Source organism: Hibiscus syriacus, unplaced genomic scaffold, assembly GCF_006381635.1.
Source record: "Hibiscus syriacus cultivar Baekdansim isolate YM2019G1 unplaced genomic scaffold, ASM638163v2 tig00111392_pilon, whole genome shotgun sequence".
NCBI classification, from domain to species: Eukaryota; Viridiplantae; Streptophyta; class Magnoliopsida; order Malvales; family Malvaceae; genus Hibiscus; species Hibiscus syriacus.
In genome coordinates this window covers 3022466-3038981 of record NW_024063078.1, presented here as the reverse complement: position 1 = coordinate 3038981, position 16516 = coordinate 3022466, and the positions used below count along the sequence as shown (strand labels likewise).

The window sequence follows — 16516 nt, the reverse complement described above, 5'->3', positions numbered from 1 at the left end:
TGTATGATTTTGTTTAAAAAAAAATTGACTGACCAAAATGGAGTTGCGAGAATTGAGTGGATGACTAAATATGTAGTTTACCCTATTTTTAATAAGATAACTTTTTGAGAACATCAATGTGATCGCAATAAAGAATTGGGCGGTAGTCTTCTGGCTGCATCACCATCAAAGTCTTTTTCATCTACAGCCTATACTAAGATTTAATTGAAATAAATTAACTTTTAACAGTTGAGTTTCTAAAGAATGAAGCGATCGTTGGTTAATTTTTAATAATGGAAAAATTCCGTTCGACGAAAAGGTTAACGTAATCTAATTTGAAGTTCATCTGATGATTAATAGTGATTATAAAAATGTTTTAAAAAAAACTTTCAATTTGATAAAACTATTTAAAATAAATTAAGTTATTTGAGCCAACTCGAATTGATGACTACTCAAAATTTTTTGATTCAACTTGACTCAATCGAATTAGTCATCCAAACAACCAATCATCATATCAAAAGATAAATAAAATTTTTAAAAGTTTAGTGACCAAAGTAAAATCTTCTTAAAAGTTTAATGTCCACTAATATAGTTTATCATTTTATCTTATTTCTATTTATATTATTGGAACTGGTAATTTGGTAACTACAATAAATTTATCAAACGGTAGCTGCACAAGATCCCAAATTCCACCTAAAACCCTACAATCACACTTGTTCACACAATTTTGTTGACGTGTCAAACAATCAAGTGAGTGCATTCGGCTCACAATACTATCGGGAACACACAATCCTCAACAAGATCAAATCTGTTTCAATGCTTTGTCTTGCACTATGCTGTCTTTAGGGAAATAGCTAATTCTCATTTCTCTCTTTCTCACTTTGCTCTTCCTAGAAGAAATATTCATCCTTTCTTCCTATATCTTTCTATATAATCAATCCTTTAAATAAGCAATTGTTAATACCGTAAATGTTTATATTTTTTGTGTCAATTTTGATGGGGGTGTGAAGTCATAAACTTTGAAACGAAATGAAAAACCCGGAAAATCTTTGCTTTTTACAGGCAAGTATTTCTGGGTTTGCTTCGGTTTTTCATTTCTTTTTTCTGTTATATATTTGGTTGTTTCTGCTTGTAACTGAATCATGGAAAAGGAGTTCTCGACTCTTGGTAATAGTTTCTTTGCTGTTTTTTTCTTCTTTCAATTTTGGGGTTCCTTTTTTATTGTTACAACTTAGAAAGCAATCTGTACGGTGTTTCCATGATTGCTTCTTGTTGATATTTATGTTTAAGGGATCTAAAGTTGAGTTATGGATTTGGATTTTATATTAGTTTGCGTCTGTTTGAAGAGAAAGTTGAGTTATAATCAATTTGTATGGTTAGTTTCATGAAGGGTTGTTGTTGTTTTAAATTCACTGGATCTAATGGCTGCTACATTGATTTGGTTTTCTGGTATTTAGATTCTGGGCTTGAGGAATCTTTTTGGAAGGTTTTAGCTACTTGGGTCGATTGAACTCTGATCTGACTTGCATTGTTCATTGGGTTCTGGATTCAGTTGGGGTAATTTTGAGAAGCACTGATTGAGTAATCAGTAGACATGTCTAGTTTTGCTGGCGTTGTTGTCTCTGATCAATGGCTTCAGAGCCAATTCACACAAGTCGAGCTTCGCAGCCTTAAATCCAAGGTAAACATATTTTGTTTCTTCCTTAACTTATTGCTTCAGCTATTGAATTATTATTTATTTTTTTCGTAAAATATTCCAATTTGATATAGTTTCAATCGTCTTTTTTTGGTATAATTTATAGTTTGTTTCAGTAAAGAACCAAAATGGTAAAGTTACAGTAGAAGATTTGCCACCCTTGATGGTGAAATTGAAGGCTTTCAGTGCTTTGCTTACTGAGGATGAGATTAGGCAGATATTGGGCGAATCATATAGTGACACGAGTACCGAGATTGATTTTGAGACATTCCTCAGGGTGAGTAATGTGCAGTCGAGCTTATGCCTGCTATTGGTTGTATACTTGTTTTCTATTTTACTGTTAATAAAATCACAGTATTGTATTGAAAAATGGAATCATTGCTTCAGTTTGACTTACATGGCAGTTGGCATTCTGTCAAGTTGCATACAAGATACTGGAAGTCTGGAACTATTTAAAGGAGGCTAACATTTCAATTGGTTGCATGGAATGTGCAGGTGTATTTAAATATGCAAGGTCAGGCTATAGGAAAACTGGGTGGCTCAAAGAATTCATCATCGTTCCTAAAGGCCTCCACAACCACTCTCCTCCACACAATCAGTGAATCGGAAAAAGCCACTTATGTATCACACATTAATATTTATCTTGCGGATGATCCATTTTTAAAACAGTTTCTTCCCCTTGATCCAGCTACAAATGATATTTTTAATCTGGCAAAAGATGGAGTACTCTTATGGTACATTTATGGGGTGTGCTCTATTATGCATGTGTCTTCTTTATTTCTTCAATAGAAGCTGGTACAAAAAGGTGTTACTGATTCTGTGTGTCTTCTATTTGTGCAGTAAGCTTATAAATGTTGCTGTGCCTGGAACAATAGATGAAAGAGCTATCAACACAAAAAGGGTACTTAACCCGTGGGAGAGGAATGAGAACCATACCCTCTGTCTTAACTCTGCTAAGGCTATTGGATGCACTGTCGTAAATATTGGCACTCAAGATTTGGTTGAAGGAAGGGTTAGTGCAGCTAAACAGATTACTATATGAGCCAGGATGAAACATTCTGGTAATTCAGTAGTTTTCATCTTTTATATTTTTACTGCAGCCTCACCTCGTTCTTGGGTTGATATCTCAAATTATAAAGGTAGGCTACTATTCATTTGCAGTTTCTTGTGTAGGCTTTAAACTGCCTTGGTGGACTGAGAAAAGTAGTATTTTAACTTAAAACAAGTTGTTCTTGGATACTCTTTTTCCCATCCTTGGTATCTTTCAAAACTGCAGATTCAACTGTTAGCAGATCTCAACCTTAAGAAGACACCTCAGCTAGTGGAATTGGTGGAGGATAGCAATGCGGTAATATATTTCCTCATCATGTGATTGATGTTTAATTCAGAATAAAACGTGAAATAAGAATGTATAAATAAATGGACTGATTGTTTCCCTTATAATTATCGTTACTTGCAGGATGTTGAGGAACTTATGGGGTTAGCTCCCGAGAAGGTTCTACTAAAATGGATGAATTTCCATTTAAATAAAGCTGGCTATGAGAAAATTGTTGCAAATTTTTCTTCAGATGTGAAGGTATGTGGATATGTTAATTTACATTGAGTTCCACTCACAATGGCTGTATAAACTGATACCGTGATAAAGTGCGTTGAGGTTGATGGTTATGCTCCAATAAGATGCATTGTTCTATTTTTCCTTGTATTGGTAATTTTCATATTTTACTCATTTACTCAAACATGCAGGATGGAAAAGCTTACACTTACCTGCTTAATGTTCTGGCTCCAGAGTGCTGCAATCCTTTGACCCTAGATACAAAGGATCCTGTCGAAAGGGCTAAACTTGTTCTTGATCACGCAGAGAGGATGGGTTGCAAAAGTTATCTGAGCCCAAAAGACATTGTTGAGGGCTCAACAAACTTGAATCTCGCATTCGTGGCCCAAATCTTCCATGAAAGGTCAGAAATCACAAACCTTGCAGTTATAACAGACATTGAATTTTTTGTGTGAAGAAAAAGCCTTTTCAGTTTAACAGAATTCTCATATAAAGCTGTTTTGTGATCGAAATTGGAGCTAGCCCCCAACTCTTAAGAGGTTTTAGGAATAGGTTATGGTCGTATGAACTATAAACTGTTGATACAAAACTAGGAGTCAGGGTGCACGGATTTTTTTAATGTATTATACGTCATGTTAGTTCTAATTGCACAGTATAGCCATCAATATCTCTTGTTAGAAAGTTTGGGAGCAAGTGCTGCAATTTGATGTTTAAACAGTTTGGCTTTGGTGTTATCTAATTGTTTGCCATGCCTACAAGCCATTATCATGTAAGTGTTTTAGATTGTTTAGTTAGTAGCATTAAAGTTTGCTCTTTGATCGTTATGTAATCCAGTAAGAAAAACATGTGTGATTTTGCAGGAATGGCCTGAGCACTGATAGCAAAAAGATCTCTTTTGCAGAAAGGATGACAGATGATGTTCAAATTTCCAGAGAAGAGAGATGTTTTCGATTATGGATCAATAGTCTTGGAATTGAGAGTTATGTTAATAACGTATTCGAGGATGTCAGAACTGGGTAAGTTTTCCTCTACTGATGTAGTTAAATCGCTCGAGTTCCATGAATTATCCCTGCTGTAGGTGCTAAGCTAACATTACAAAAGGTTAGGTTAATTTCCTGGTTTTTGAAAATCCTTCCGAGAATAATGAAACAATGAAAGCATTTATTTGACTTATTGTCCTTTCTCTTATGGCGAAGGCATGCATGCGTTTTTATGTCCAAGCAGGCAATTCTTGCATACGCAAAAACACTTTCACATTCAGCTTGTTTATGTCATATAGATTTATGATCATCTTTGAGGGATGCATCAAAGCTTGATTTTTGATGCAGCTGGTTACTACTAGAGGTGCTTGATAAAGTTTCTCCTGGATCAGTGAACTGGAAGCATGCATCGAAACCTCCGATTAAGTTTCCATTTAGGAAAGTGGAAAATTGCAATCAAGTAGTGAAGATCGGGAAACAGTTGAAATTTTCCGTTGTGAATCTGGGTGGAAATGATATAGTGCAAGGAAATAAAAAACTCATAGTTGGTAATCTTTCTGTTTGTTTTCTGATTTAATATTATTCCCTGCACAGCTTGACATGTTTTGCCTCCATTAAAAAGGAAAACTTGGTTTATTATTATTATTAAAAGAACCTACATCCTGGTAAATTGACTACCTCGACCTGCATGGAAAGACTGACAAATTGCTTTTGATCTTCTGGCGTATGTTTTTTTTCCGGTTCGTTGCTTCATGCAGTGGGGAATTATTTGCACCTTTTATTTATTCTTAAAAAATATGCTTGGTTCCTCAACGTTTAATCGTTGTCCAAATGCTCATGGATTACATGTGTAACAGCTTTCCTGTGGCAATTAATGAGGTTTAACATGCTTCAACTTCTAAAGAGTTTGAGATCCCACTCCCGAGGAAAGGAGATAACTGATGTAGATATCGTGAATTGGGCAAACCGGAAAGTCAAAATTTCAGGACGAACTACTCGAATAGAAAGCTTCAAGGTTTTACAATTATCAGCATTATGATTATATAACCTTCATAGTTTAAGTTTAGAATGGAAAAAGAAAAATCCATCATAGTTTAAGAGTTGGGGCTGAGGATTATACTAAATTTGCAGGACAAAAGCCTTTCCACTGGACTGTTCTTCCTCGAACTTTTAAGTGCGGTGGAGCCGAGAGTGGTCAACTGGAACCTTGTAACCAAGGGGGAAAGTGGTACGTTTATTTTCTAACTGAAGTTATCTTGATAACATTATTTATATTTGGAACAAAGCGAATGACTTCTCAAATCTTCTCTGAGAGGTGTTGAGGTTGTGCTGAACTTAATAGTATTTTATCCTTGTTGGATTATAGATGAGGAGAAGAGGTTGAATGCAACATATATCATAAGCGTGGCACGAAAGCTAGGGTGCTCCATTTTCTTGCTGCCTGAGGACATCATGGAGGTAAGGGTGCATCTGTACTAGGTCACTTGCTACTGCATTTTATGGATGCATCAGTCTTGCGACATTGGCAGTTTATTTAAATATCGAAAAATTCTAACCGAGTCGCATGAACTATATTGTCAGCGCACTAACATAGGCAGACAGGCTGCATTTTGAATCTCGAACTTACATCTGTGCACCAAATGGGAATTATGTACCTGATTATGTAATTGGTTTTAGTTACTGCAACTGGATGAATATATGGATTTTACAACTTGAGGCTCTGACGATATTGGCAGGTAAACCAGAAAATGATCCTCACATTAACAGCCAGCATAATGTACTGGTGCCTTCAACATGCAGCAGAAGATGGTGATGCAGCCCTATCACCTTCCAATGGCAACGGTAGTACTACCTACGCATCAGATGCATCTCCGGCACCGTCCATTAGTGGTGAAGATGACAGGTCGTCTCTGTGTGGTGAAATCTCGAGCTTGAGCGTAGATGATGCTGTCTTGGATGTTACGGTTTCATCTCAATGTGAGAATGAAGAAGATACTGAAATTGCAACTGTGTGAACCCCATACTCGATCACTCCGGACTGAATATCGTTGCTGTTAGGTGGGAGAGGCCACAAGTAAAAAACTCATACAATTTTACCCTTGAAAGAGGAAAGTTCCTACTTTACTTTTTTTTTTTTGCTTACCCGGTCAATTGTATTTTAGATAATATTCTTTAACAAAAATAATAATAGGATAAATTTCATAAATGGAGCTTCATATGGACAACACCTCAGTGCTACTATAAATCCATCCTACAGGATGAATGTTACTGCAACTCAACGGTATGTTCCTCGTCTAGATGACCTGAACTAAACGAGGATGGGTCCAGCAGGCCCGAGCTAAACCTTTTTCTGATCCTAGAACGCCTTTCACGACTGATCCTCGTGTACCCTTACTTTCATATCCTATGGGTTTTACTCCTGCTCTGTTCCATCCTTACATCAGAATTCAGCCAGTTGGTTCAATGAATAGATAGTTGTTCATCATCCATCAATTCTAGGAAATGATTTTCAGAATTTTGGCTGTTCAGAGGTCGGACCCTTTTAACGGCTAACGAATCAAACTTATTTCCATCAACAATATATTAATTTATTTCCATCAACAATATATGCATTTCAAGCAATGCAAACATATGTTCATGTGCCTATATAATATCACACTGAAACATAAATTAAAAATATGTATATACTATTTCCTTTTCAAATGGGTAGTTTCTGATGATGTTTAGATCAATACAAGCCCACTAAATCCATTGTATTTTAATCAAATGCACTTTGAATTGTCCAAAACTACAAGATAAACACCCATTTCCACACGTAGAACAACCAATAAAAGGTAGATGATAAAAAAAATTCACAAAATTAAAGCCTAAATGGAAGGGGAAATCAACAAGTTAGTTAAGGTATGGCTCTCAATTCTAGCCTCTCTTTGTTATTGCCATTTTTTAGCCTCAAAGATCTCCACCGGTAAGCTGAGGCTCATCTCTCTTCTCCCAATCGTCTTCCTCTTCACCATCCTTCCCTTATACCTCTCACTAGTCTTCCCCATAAGCGTAGTAGCTTTGCTATTCTCTTGGTTAGGTAACTTCAAGCTCCTCCTTTTTGCCTTTGATAAAGGTCCACTTTCAAATCACCCACGACACTCCCTCATCCATTTCATCATTATAGCTTCTTTCCCTATCACAATCAAGGAAAATAAAAAACACCCATTTCTCAAAACTCCCCAAATCCATCAGGATTCATCTCAACATCATCCAAAATTGCCTCTAAGTTGGCCTACCAAGGTCTTGCTTTTTGCCATATTAGCGACCGTGCATGGCTATAAGCAAAAGGTGCACCCCAAGATCGTGTTGCTTCTCTATAGTTGCTTCGTGTATTTATTGATAGACATCCTTTTTGGTATAGCCGTAGCTGTAGTACATGTTACGTCGGAGATGGAGCTCGAACCGCCGTCCGACGAGCCTTATTTGTCGACATCGTTGCAAGATTTTTGGGGTAAGAGATGGAACCTCACGGTGTCGTATCTACTACGACACACCGTGTACAAACCCATCCGGTCGTTTTTCGGCAACGTGTTTGGGTCCGATTGGGCTCCACTTCCGGCGGTGCTGGCGTCTTTCCTTGTCTCCGGTCTGATGCATGAGCTACTGTTCTACTATATCACACGCGTGAGTCCAACGTGGGAGGTAACGTGGTACTTCGTTTTGCAGGGGGCGTGTGTGTTTGTGGAGTTTGGTGTCAAGAGGGTGTTTTCCGGCAGGGTTCGGCTGCATTCGGCGATTTCGACGGCGTTGACGGTGGGGTTCGTCGTGGGGACCGCCATGTGGTTGTTTTTTCCACCGTTGTTGAAGACTGGTTTGGTGGAGAAAACCATTGAAGAGAGCAAGGTGTTGCTGGATTTTCCAAGGTTTTATCGGAAGTAAAAAATAATTCGATAATAAAGATATATATTTTAAAATATTTCTATGGCGTGTAAAACTAAAAGTCTAACGAAGAAGATGATCTGAAAGATTTCAATCAACATAATTTTTGCTGATTCAATCAAATCTGTTCATACAGATATCATCATTTTATCATTTATTAGTATTTTATTTTTGGACACAGTTAGACGTAAAATATCAATAATATTAAAAAGTAGAATATACAAATTATCATCAAGTTCCACTGAATTCATTTTTCTCTCACTTTCTTTAAAATGATAAAATAATTACCTAATTTTTATTTCAATTACATAGCCGTATTATTAGATGTCGTCTATTGAAGTTTGATGAAATAAAATATTAAGTTGATGAATAATATTTTATTTAATTTTTTATTATAATTATAATTTGATTTTAATAATAATTCTAAAAAATAAAAATAAATTTTTTATATATATTTTTTTTAAATTCTAAAACTCTTCAAGCAAAACCTACTTATCATAAGTAAATAATGAAATTATTAATTTATTAAAATAATACTTTTAACTTATTTTTTTTTATCGAAATAACATTATTAAAAAAATGACATGTTTTTAGCAAAGACGAGCCTACGTGGAAGTTCCTTCAAAAAAGCCAATTTAGAAGGAGCATCTTTGCCTATATTGATGTCAATCAGGATCAAAATAAAAAGAATTTAAATTATAGGCTAAAAATCATAAGATTTCATTGAACCAAACAGATAGTAACGACACCAATACATGTGGATAGATCTCATCTTCAATCTCAATATGTACATGTATAAAAGACAACTTAAACATTTTAAAAAAAATTATATATAAACAATGTGAGATTTTAAAATATCATGACAAAAAGTTGTTGATTTTAAATTATCAAAAGTAGTTCTTGAATTTTAACAGACTCGTATCAATATGACAATTAAAAGACAATTATTTTATTTGATATTGCAACATTCAAAGCTATCTTTAACTATAGTTAATGATCGTTACCAATTGATGCCATTATCAGCTGTTGAAAGTGGTAAGAGTGACGTTTAAAATGTGGATTAAAAGGGAAACTAAGAAAGCCTACAAGTCAAATTGATCAATTGTCTAATCAAATTTAAAATCAACTAATTTTATTAATAAGTCACGTTAATGATTCAGTGATCAAATTGATTGAAAGTGTATCAAGTATTAATATTTTGATAATTGATCGAGGGAACAATAATGAAACTGATTGAAAGTGTATCGAGTATTAATTGATATATTTAGGCCCGAACTTAAGTAAATGAACTTTTCTTATATAATATTGGAACAAATAACATAGACAAACAAAGCACTAGGTTTATAATCACAACACATTCCACATTTCATATATTACTATATAAACAGTTGCAGATGTTCAAAAGCTATGATGGAAACTTGGTTTAGTTTTTTTACCTAACCTTATGATTAGCGTTTGTAGATTGAGTGTTATCACTCGTACTTAATCTGATAACAAATTCTATATAGGAAAGGATTCTCATCTTCAACTCAAACTCTAATTCTTTTTTTTTTTAATTTATTATATATATCCAAGGGTTTTGCCACAACTAAGCCTGGAAAAAATGTTTTTGCATTAATTTATCAACTAGATTCTGATCTTACACATACATGCATGTTAAAATACTTGAACGAGAACCATAGCTTTCGCCTGATATAAAAAGTATTTGGAGTCCCATTTGCTGCAATACGAAACTGTACGCCATAGCTTTACTGGTGGCAGACTGCAACTGGTAGCGATTTATCGAGATTCTCGAGAAAGCCACCTTGCCTTCCATCTGCATGGAACCCTTCCGATTCCTAAGGGTTGGTCAATCTATAGCCGTTATTATTTGGTGGAATCTTGTGGCTAAATCTTCTTAATATATTTAGTACACGGAGGAAAATAGTATCTGGAATTGAGGTTTTTAAATTCGATTTTTTGTTAACGGAATGGAGAGAAGTAGAAAGCGCCGAGTATAGAGTGTTTTTTGTGGACGAAAGAGCTGCTTATTCTTGCCGGACAGTGAAGCCTGAAACGGAAGGCAATCGTATATATTTCACTTTGAATGACAGAAGCATCTATTCATTCCACATACAAGACAACACTATTTCAGTCTCTTTGCCTTTCCCGGATTTAAAGTCACCATGGACCTCGCCTGTTTGGGTAATGTCGAATCGTAGGTCTAGGTTAAGTCCTACTTTTAAACATGAGTCAGATGAGGGGAAGGTGGATATAAACCCTGAACCGATTAAAGATATCGTGGCGTACGTCGAATGGCACAATGAAGAAGCACAAGAAACAAGGCGTTTATGCGAGCTTCCTTCGGATATCCTATCTTCCATAGCTTGCCGCCTTGCGTTTCATGATCATTTATTCATATCAACTTTCGACTTGTTGACAGAACCTGCAGGTCAGTAGCCCCTCCAGCACGTATAAAAGAGTTGGCCAGAAGTTCTGTATCCCCATGGCTCATATTTTGTAAGAAGGGCGAAGATGAATGCAAATTTATCGATCCGCTGCGACAGGAAAGCTATCTGATGACTAATCCTTACAAATCAAATGAAGTCAGAATGCGTTGCTCGAAACAAGGGTGGCGCTCGACGCTACAAGGAGATGATACCATTTATCTTTGGAATCCTTTCACCAGTGTCACCTCACCAATTGAATATAAAATGAGATAAATTTTGGCGAAACCTCTTTTCCTGACATCTTACTAATACTAACCCACAACCTATCTAAAACCTCCTACAATTAGAAGATGCAGCCCATTTCAAAGAAATATTAAATTTTCATTTGTCACGCTTTAGGTCCCCTAACATTCAACTCATGACAGTAAATTACACTTTAAATTTATTTATTCATACCGCATTTTATTTTATCAGATTAATTTACTAGGTTTCACAATTTATATATAGAGCAAAGATTAATTATAGCACAATTCTTATTTTAAATTAATACTCACCATGCATATATGCGTCATCAATTCATACCTACACATGCTTCCTCAATTGTCTTTTAGGCACTACTAGCTACAACAGTATAAGTCTTGCCCATTTTTATGAAATCTAATGAAGTCCATATTCCATCAATTACTACTTCAACAAACTCGTTAAAACGGGGGGAAAACGCAGTAATACCTTCACTTCGCACCCTAAACATTTGTTCTTTTATTAAAAATATACAGTAGATAAAGTAACTCATACTCTAATTAATAAGGATGGGTTTATTATATACATAATGTTTGATTTAGTTCTTTTCTTGTCTTATGAGCATATTATGCTATGATCTATGATGTCGTGAAAGATTATAAACCAGGTGCAATAAGTAAGCTAATTAGCTTGGGTTTTAGTTAGGGCTTCGTTCGGTAAATAATCTAGGCAGGAGAAAATTTAGAGAAATATAGATGTTAGAAAATTAATTAGGTCATTTGATATCGTGATTTTGGAATTCGTTGTATGAAAATGACGAGTTTCATAAAATATAATAAATAATTAGAACTCGTCACGTGGACATAATGAATTTCATATAATCTGTCCAGTCCACGACGAGTTTTACTTTTAATATATTTCATAAAACTTGTCGTATGTACTCAACGAATTCCACGTTAACTGTCTCAAATGACCAAAATCTCAAAACAAATTTTCTAACATTTGCAATTTTCAAAATTTTGTTTTCTACCCACAATATTTCCAAATGTTATTGTTTAGTTTCCTCACAAATTGATATTTGATTGTTATTCTTTGCTTAGCTTAATGAAAATTAAGGTTATTTTTTTTAAAAAATGAGTTTGCATGAGTTGGCAAACACTTGCAAGAAAGAAAGAAAAAAGTAACGTTTTTAGCCATGCAAAGTGAATGTGATGACAACTACTCATACACACACTCCTTGTATGCTTTGTCTACCCTATAATAAATGGATTTAGATTGTCACATTTGAGTATACTTACTATTAGTCATGTGTGCCTATCTATATCGTTTATTGCATTAATAATTTTAATATATTAGCATAAGATTTACACGTAAAGATAATTTTTTAAGATTCTTTTTTTTCTTTTTTTTCTCGGCAACAAAATTTTATTTATTAAATAAAGCCTAACCGTATGTCTCGTTAGAAACATTCCTAACCTAAAGGAAGACATTGACGAAGGGATGAAATGCAGAATCAACAAATGCCAAAAAAAACAAACTAAGCATACAAAAATACACAAGCAGACATATGAACCTAGGTAGCTTTGAAGGGTAGAAAGCATTAACAATGACAAGCACTCTCTTAACTATATGCCTCATTAAAAACCTCCCTAGTCCTAATTGGAGGAAAAAAGTACACACAACTATGTATTCACAAATCTTTTTTGCTTGAATATATTCACTTTGGATACTTTGCTTTTTTCAAGTGTGACAACTATGTCAATCCCCATTGGAGGACTCATGCATACACAAAATTAGATCTTATTTAATTAGAGATTATAATAAAAGTATAATTAATGAACACTCCAAGGATGGATCGAAGGGGTTAGTGGGACGGTTGCCCCTTAAAAATTTCAAATTCTCATATTTAGATTTTTTATATATTTTTATTGGTAATATATTTTTATCCTCTAAAAATCTATAAGTTTACTCCAAACGTAAAATCATGCGTTTGTCTCTGTCAATATGTATCCTTGTATGCTCCATGACCAAAGAAGAATCAAGAGGTACATTTTTTTTTTGACAATTTTATCAATTACATGGCTTTATTTTGTATACACAAAATGAGTTCTATTCTTCTTTTAAATGAATTATAAAAAAATGGCTGTCCTTTTTTCCCATATATATGGGGTAAGGGGGAGTAAGATAGTAGGCTATCCCCCAACACCAGGTTGAGAGCAGCTTCCGTAAGAGACATCCGAATGATGAAATACCCTCCGTGGGACTCGATCCCACGACCTCAAAGTTAATAACCTTGTGCTCTACTAACTGAGCTGGATGGTCATTTCTTTTAAATGAATTATAAAAGAGGGTCAAAGAATCTTGCTCTAACTTTCTTTATATTAGCCCCTTTGGATATCCCCATTGTTGTTTGATGACAATTTTCTTGGTTAAATCTAAACCAAGGGCATTATGATCGGGGAGTACACGTGAAGTTTTTACCAATTTTACTTATATTACAAAATTCTACAATAATTAATCAAATACAATTCTTATGCAGAAAATTTGAATTTAAACGGTTAAGAACATGCAATTTCCAATTAGTTCAAGTGTGTTGAGTTAGCCCCTACCCTAGCTTTGAATTTTTGCCTGCCTTTCCGAAAGATGAACTTTTTAATATATATATATATATATATATATATAAAGGTTGATGGGTCAATTGATTAAATGGCCAACTTTTAACTTGTTGGTTTTTAAAAGAGAAAAAAAGTTTTGAGTTTGGTTAGAAGTAAAGATGGAATGGTCAAAAAAAAGAGGCTAGTTTTTGCTATGGAATTGTGTCACAACTCATGGTTTTAAAATTAAATATTATTTACAATATATTATGTTTTGTAAAACCCATTGTTAAGCCCCGGGGAAATCACCCTATCCACCGATTGTTAAGCCTCCAGGGAAATCGCCATATTCGGGGCCGGCTCAGTCACGCAACCACACCATGGTCCTATTGCTTATCCACCCAAAGGCACATCCTCTTCCCCGGCTCACTCTCCGGAGCACTATGTCCTTGTTGCTAAGCCTTCTACGGGTTCAACTACGGAGCCAGCATAGTCTCCTTATCACCATGGACCCATTTCAAGTCCACCTTCATCGGTACCTACCGGCTCACCCATGGATCATGGTCCGACTCATTCATCGGCGCCATCTACTCATCATGCACTAAAGTACGGTCCTTCACAGTCTCCGGTGACCCATGGTCCTACTACAAACACACCTACGACATCTTCTTCACCATCACAAGATTAATCTCCCGCCAGGTTATCACCGGTACCGTCTATGGATTCGGGTTTAAGTCCACCGGCACCTCCACAGGGTATTTCTCCTCCTCCTTCCACTACCACTTCGTCGTCCGATTCTCACCTAACTCATGTTTAACATAGGGCTTAACCGACGGGACTATAAATACTTTTCATATCACCACCGCTTACACTCTGCTAAGTCCACTGTTGATCTCCGACTCTACAAAACATAACTATGGGAACCGAAAGAAAAAAATTATTAGAATCATAACGGTTAGATAATACCGTTGGCTAATCTATTATTCAATAATCCATTTACTTCAAGTTTGGGCCCAAATAAATTGGGTCAATAATGACTTCTCCAACTTTTTTTTATCCAAATAAAAAAACTAAACCAAGTTTCCATCATAGCTTTTGAATTCTCATTGATTGGTTTGTCATCTAGAGATCAAGAACCTTTCTCGTTTTCTTAAGCATGTTCCACCTTGCGCAACGGTCTATTGTTGGATGATGTAAGTATATGTTTCTCTCACTTTTGTTTTCTTTCCTTACCATGGTGGATTAAGATCCATAATCGTGGGCACACATAATGTATAATGTTATCGTAAAATATAATTAACCACTTATTATATATGCATTTTAATACCTGCAACACATGTAATATAATTGACCACTTAATTGTGTGTCATGTTTTATGATAACATTGTACATTATACACGTGTGTCCATAATTATGGATTTTAATCCAACATACCATAGTAGCTACTTGACATAGATAGATATTGTTAATAGAGTAGTAACAATAATAGATCTAGAAATATTTTTGAGGGTGGATACACATATATATTAACAACATAAAATTTATGTACAAAGTAGACATAAATAAAATTTTATGAAAAAAATTGATTTTCAAGCGGACGTTTACATCTTATTGGATCTGCCACTCAGTAGTAATATATGAAACGTCGAACGTGTGGTGATTATAAACCTTGTGCTTCGTTGTCTATGCTATTGTCCCAAAATTTTAGTTTAGGCAAACAGCATAAATGCATGATGCCGGAGCGTTTTATTGGCTCTTATTTCAGTCCACAATGAATTGTTTTTTAAAGGAAATGGGGGGGGGGGAATGAATAGATGAACACTGCAGCAACTTACAAGAAAGAATAAAATAAAATAAAATTGTATATATCTCACTAAGCATTGACCAAAATCTTTTCTACTTAAATCCAGGGATCCAATCACTTAATTCTCAATTGAAAATTGAAAAAATAAACCCTAAATCTCATGCAAATCATAGCTACTATTCCCAATGCACTCTAAATTCAATCCATGCAGGGGGAGCAAACAGACATCTGCATTTAAAGGCTTTTGGTGGCTTCTGATTCATCCAAAATTTTAAGCTACAATAGGCACAAATCCGTAGGATTTAATGACACAAATTAAGTTTTTAAACATCAATAAGTGCTTATATTAATCACTAACAGGCCTTGTGAATTGTAACTCAAATCAAATCCACATGACAAATAAAAGAAAGTATTAAAATACGTGTAATGTTTGATTATAGAGAAATTAAAGGGTAGAATCTATTAAGGTAGTAAATGCTTTGTTGTAGGGTATTTTGACTCTTTACTTATTTTGTCCTTTAAGATCCCAACCTTGTGCTGGGAATCTGTCTGATAAATCCACAACCAACAACAATTCCCAATCCATGAACTGCAACCCTCATGCTTTGGATAACAAATATTCAACTTTGCAGCCTGTAAGAAGCTAAAGACTATTTGGCGTACAAAATACTCAAAGGTGACATGATTGTGATATCACCATTTAATTTCATCATACCTTCAAACATTTTGGTTATTTATTTAGTTGTGGATGTGTCCCAATTCTTCCCAGATTTATATGTAAAAGGATATATTACACTAGTAAAATGTTTTTCCCGGTTCGGATTTTATCTCTCAACTTTATCAGAAATCTTAATAAGTTTAAAGAGTCGGAGTATTTTAAAATGCTTGAACAGATGACCTACTAAATAAGTTATGATGATGGATTCCATTGAATTGTTGTTAAGTAGGTATCATATATGTTTGTGGTGTTCTAGATATGATTGTAGCATGTTCAATATAATGACATATAGGTATAAGGTGAAGTCAGTTCTTTTAGTTGAGTCACATCATATATATATATATACTCAAAGTTAAAATTTTAATGTTTGAACCTTTGAAAAGCAAAGAGTAATAAAAGTATCTAAATTTCATGCCCATTTGGCCAGGTATCAATCTCTGCGGTGCAGGGACCATTTTCTTGTCCCAAAGCCTTTATCTTTTAGCTTTCTCTTTATTTCATTAACTTATAATTTAAATCTAAGGTAATAAAAATAGAGTAAAAAAAAAACCATGAGTCATGATACAATTCCATAGCAAAAACTATACCCTCTTTTTTGACCAT

At 34.8% G+C, this 16516-nt stretch overlaps 2 protein-coding genes across 2 annotated transcripts; both read left to right on the top strand.

The window, feature by feature from the left end:
* The first annotated feature begins 881 nt into the window (after positions 1-881).
* LOC120160737 (fimbrin-1-like) lies at positions 882-6416 on the top strand. Its single transcript, XM_039171086.1, has 15 exons — positions 882-1041; positions 1532-1660; positions 1782-1952; positions 2171-2409; positions 2516-2687; positions 2776-2814; positions 2952-3023; positions 3135-3251; positions 3419-3630; positions 4088-4243; positions 4556-4755; positions 5065-5222; positions 5339-5435; positions 5574-5665; positions 5944-6416. The coding sequence occupies exons 2-15, from the start codon at positions 1574-1576 to the stop codon at positions 6220-6222; spliced, it is 2091 nt and encodes a 696-aa protein (XP_039027017.1). The 5' UTR covers positions 882-1041; positions 1532-1573; the 3' UTR covers positions 6223-6416.
* A 645-nt stretch (positions 6417-7061) lies between these two features.
* LOC120160252 (probable long-chain-alcohol O-fatty-acyltransferase 5) lies at positions 7062-8128 on the top strand. The gene has a single exon (XM_039170664.1). It carries the CDS (start codon positions 7079-7081, stop codon positions 8126-8128), a length of 1050 nt encoding a protein of 349 aa, XP_039026595.1. The 5' UTR covers positions 7062-7078.
* The last annotated feature ends 8388 nt before the right edge of the window (positions 8129-16516 follow it).

Bases quoted from the DNA above. Each gene is read 5' to 3' on its own strand.
- LOC120160737 (XM_039171086.1), top strand. From the start codon at position 1,574: ATGTCTAGTTTTGCTGGCGTTGTTGTCTCTGATCAATGGCTTCAGAGC. The intron at 2,815-2,951 runs GTAGGCTACTAT...TCAAAACTGCAG, and splicing joins TGATATCTCAAATTATAAAG to ATTCAACTGTTAGCAGATCT. The intron at 4,756-5,064 runs GTAATCTTTCTG...CATGTGTAACAG, and splicing joins AAATAAAAAACTCATAGTTG to CTTTCCTGTGGCAATTAATG.
- LOC120160252 (XM_039170664.1), top strand. From the start codon at position 7,079: ATGGAAGGGGAAATCAACAAGTTAGTTAAGGTATGGCTCTCAATTCTA.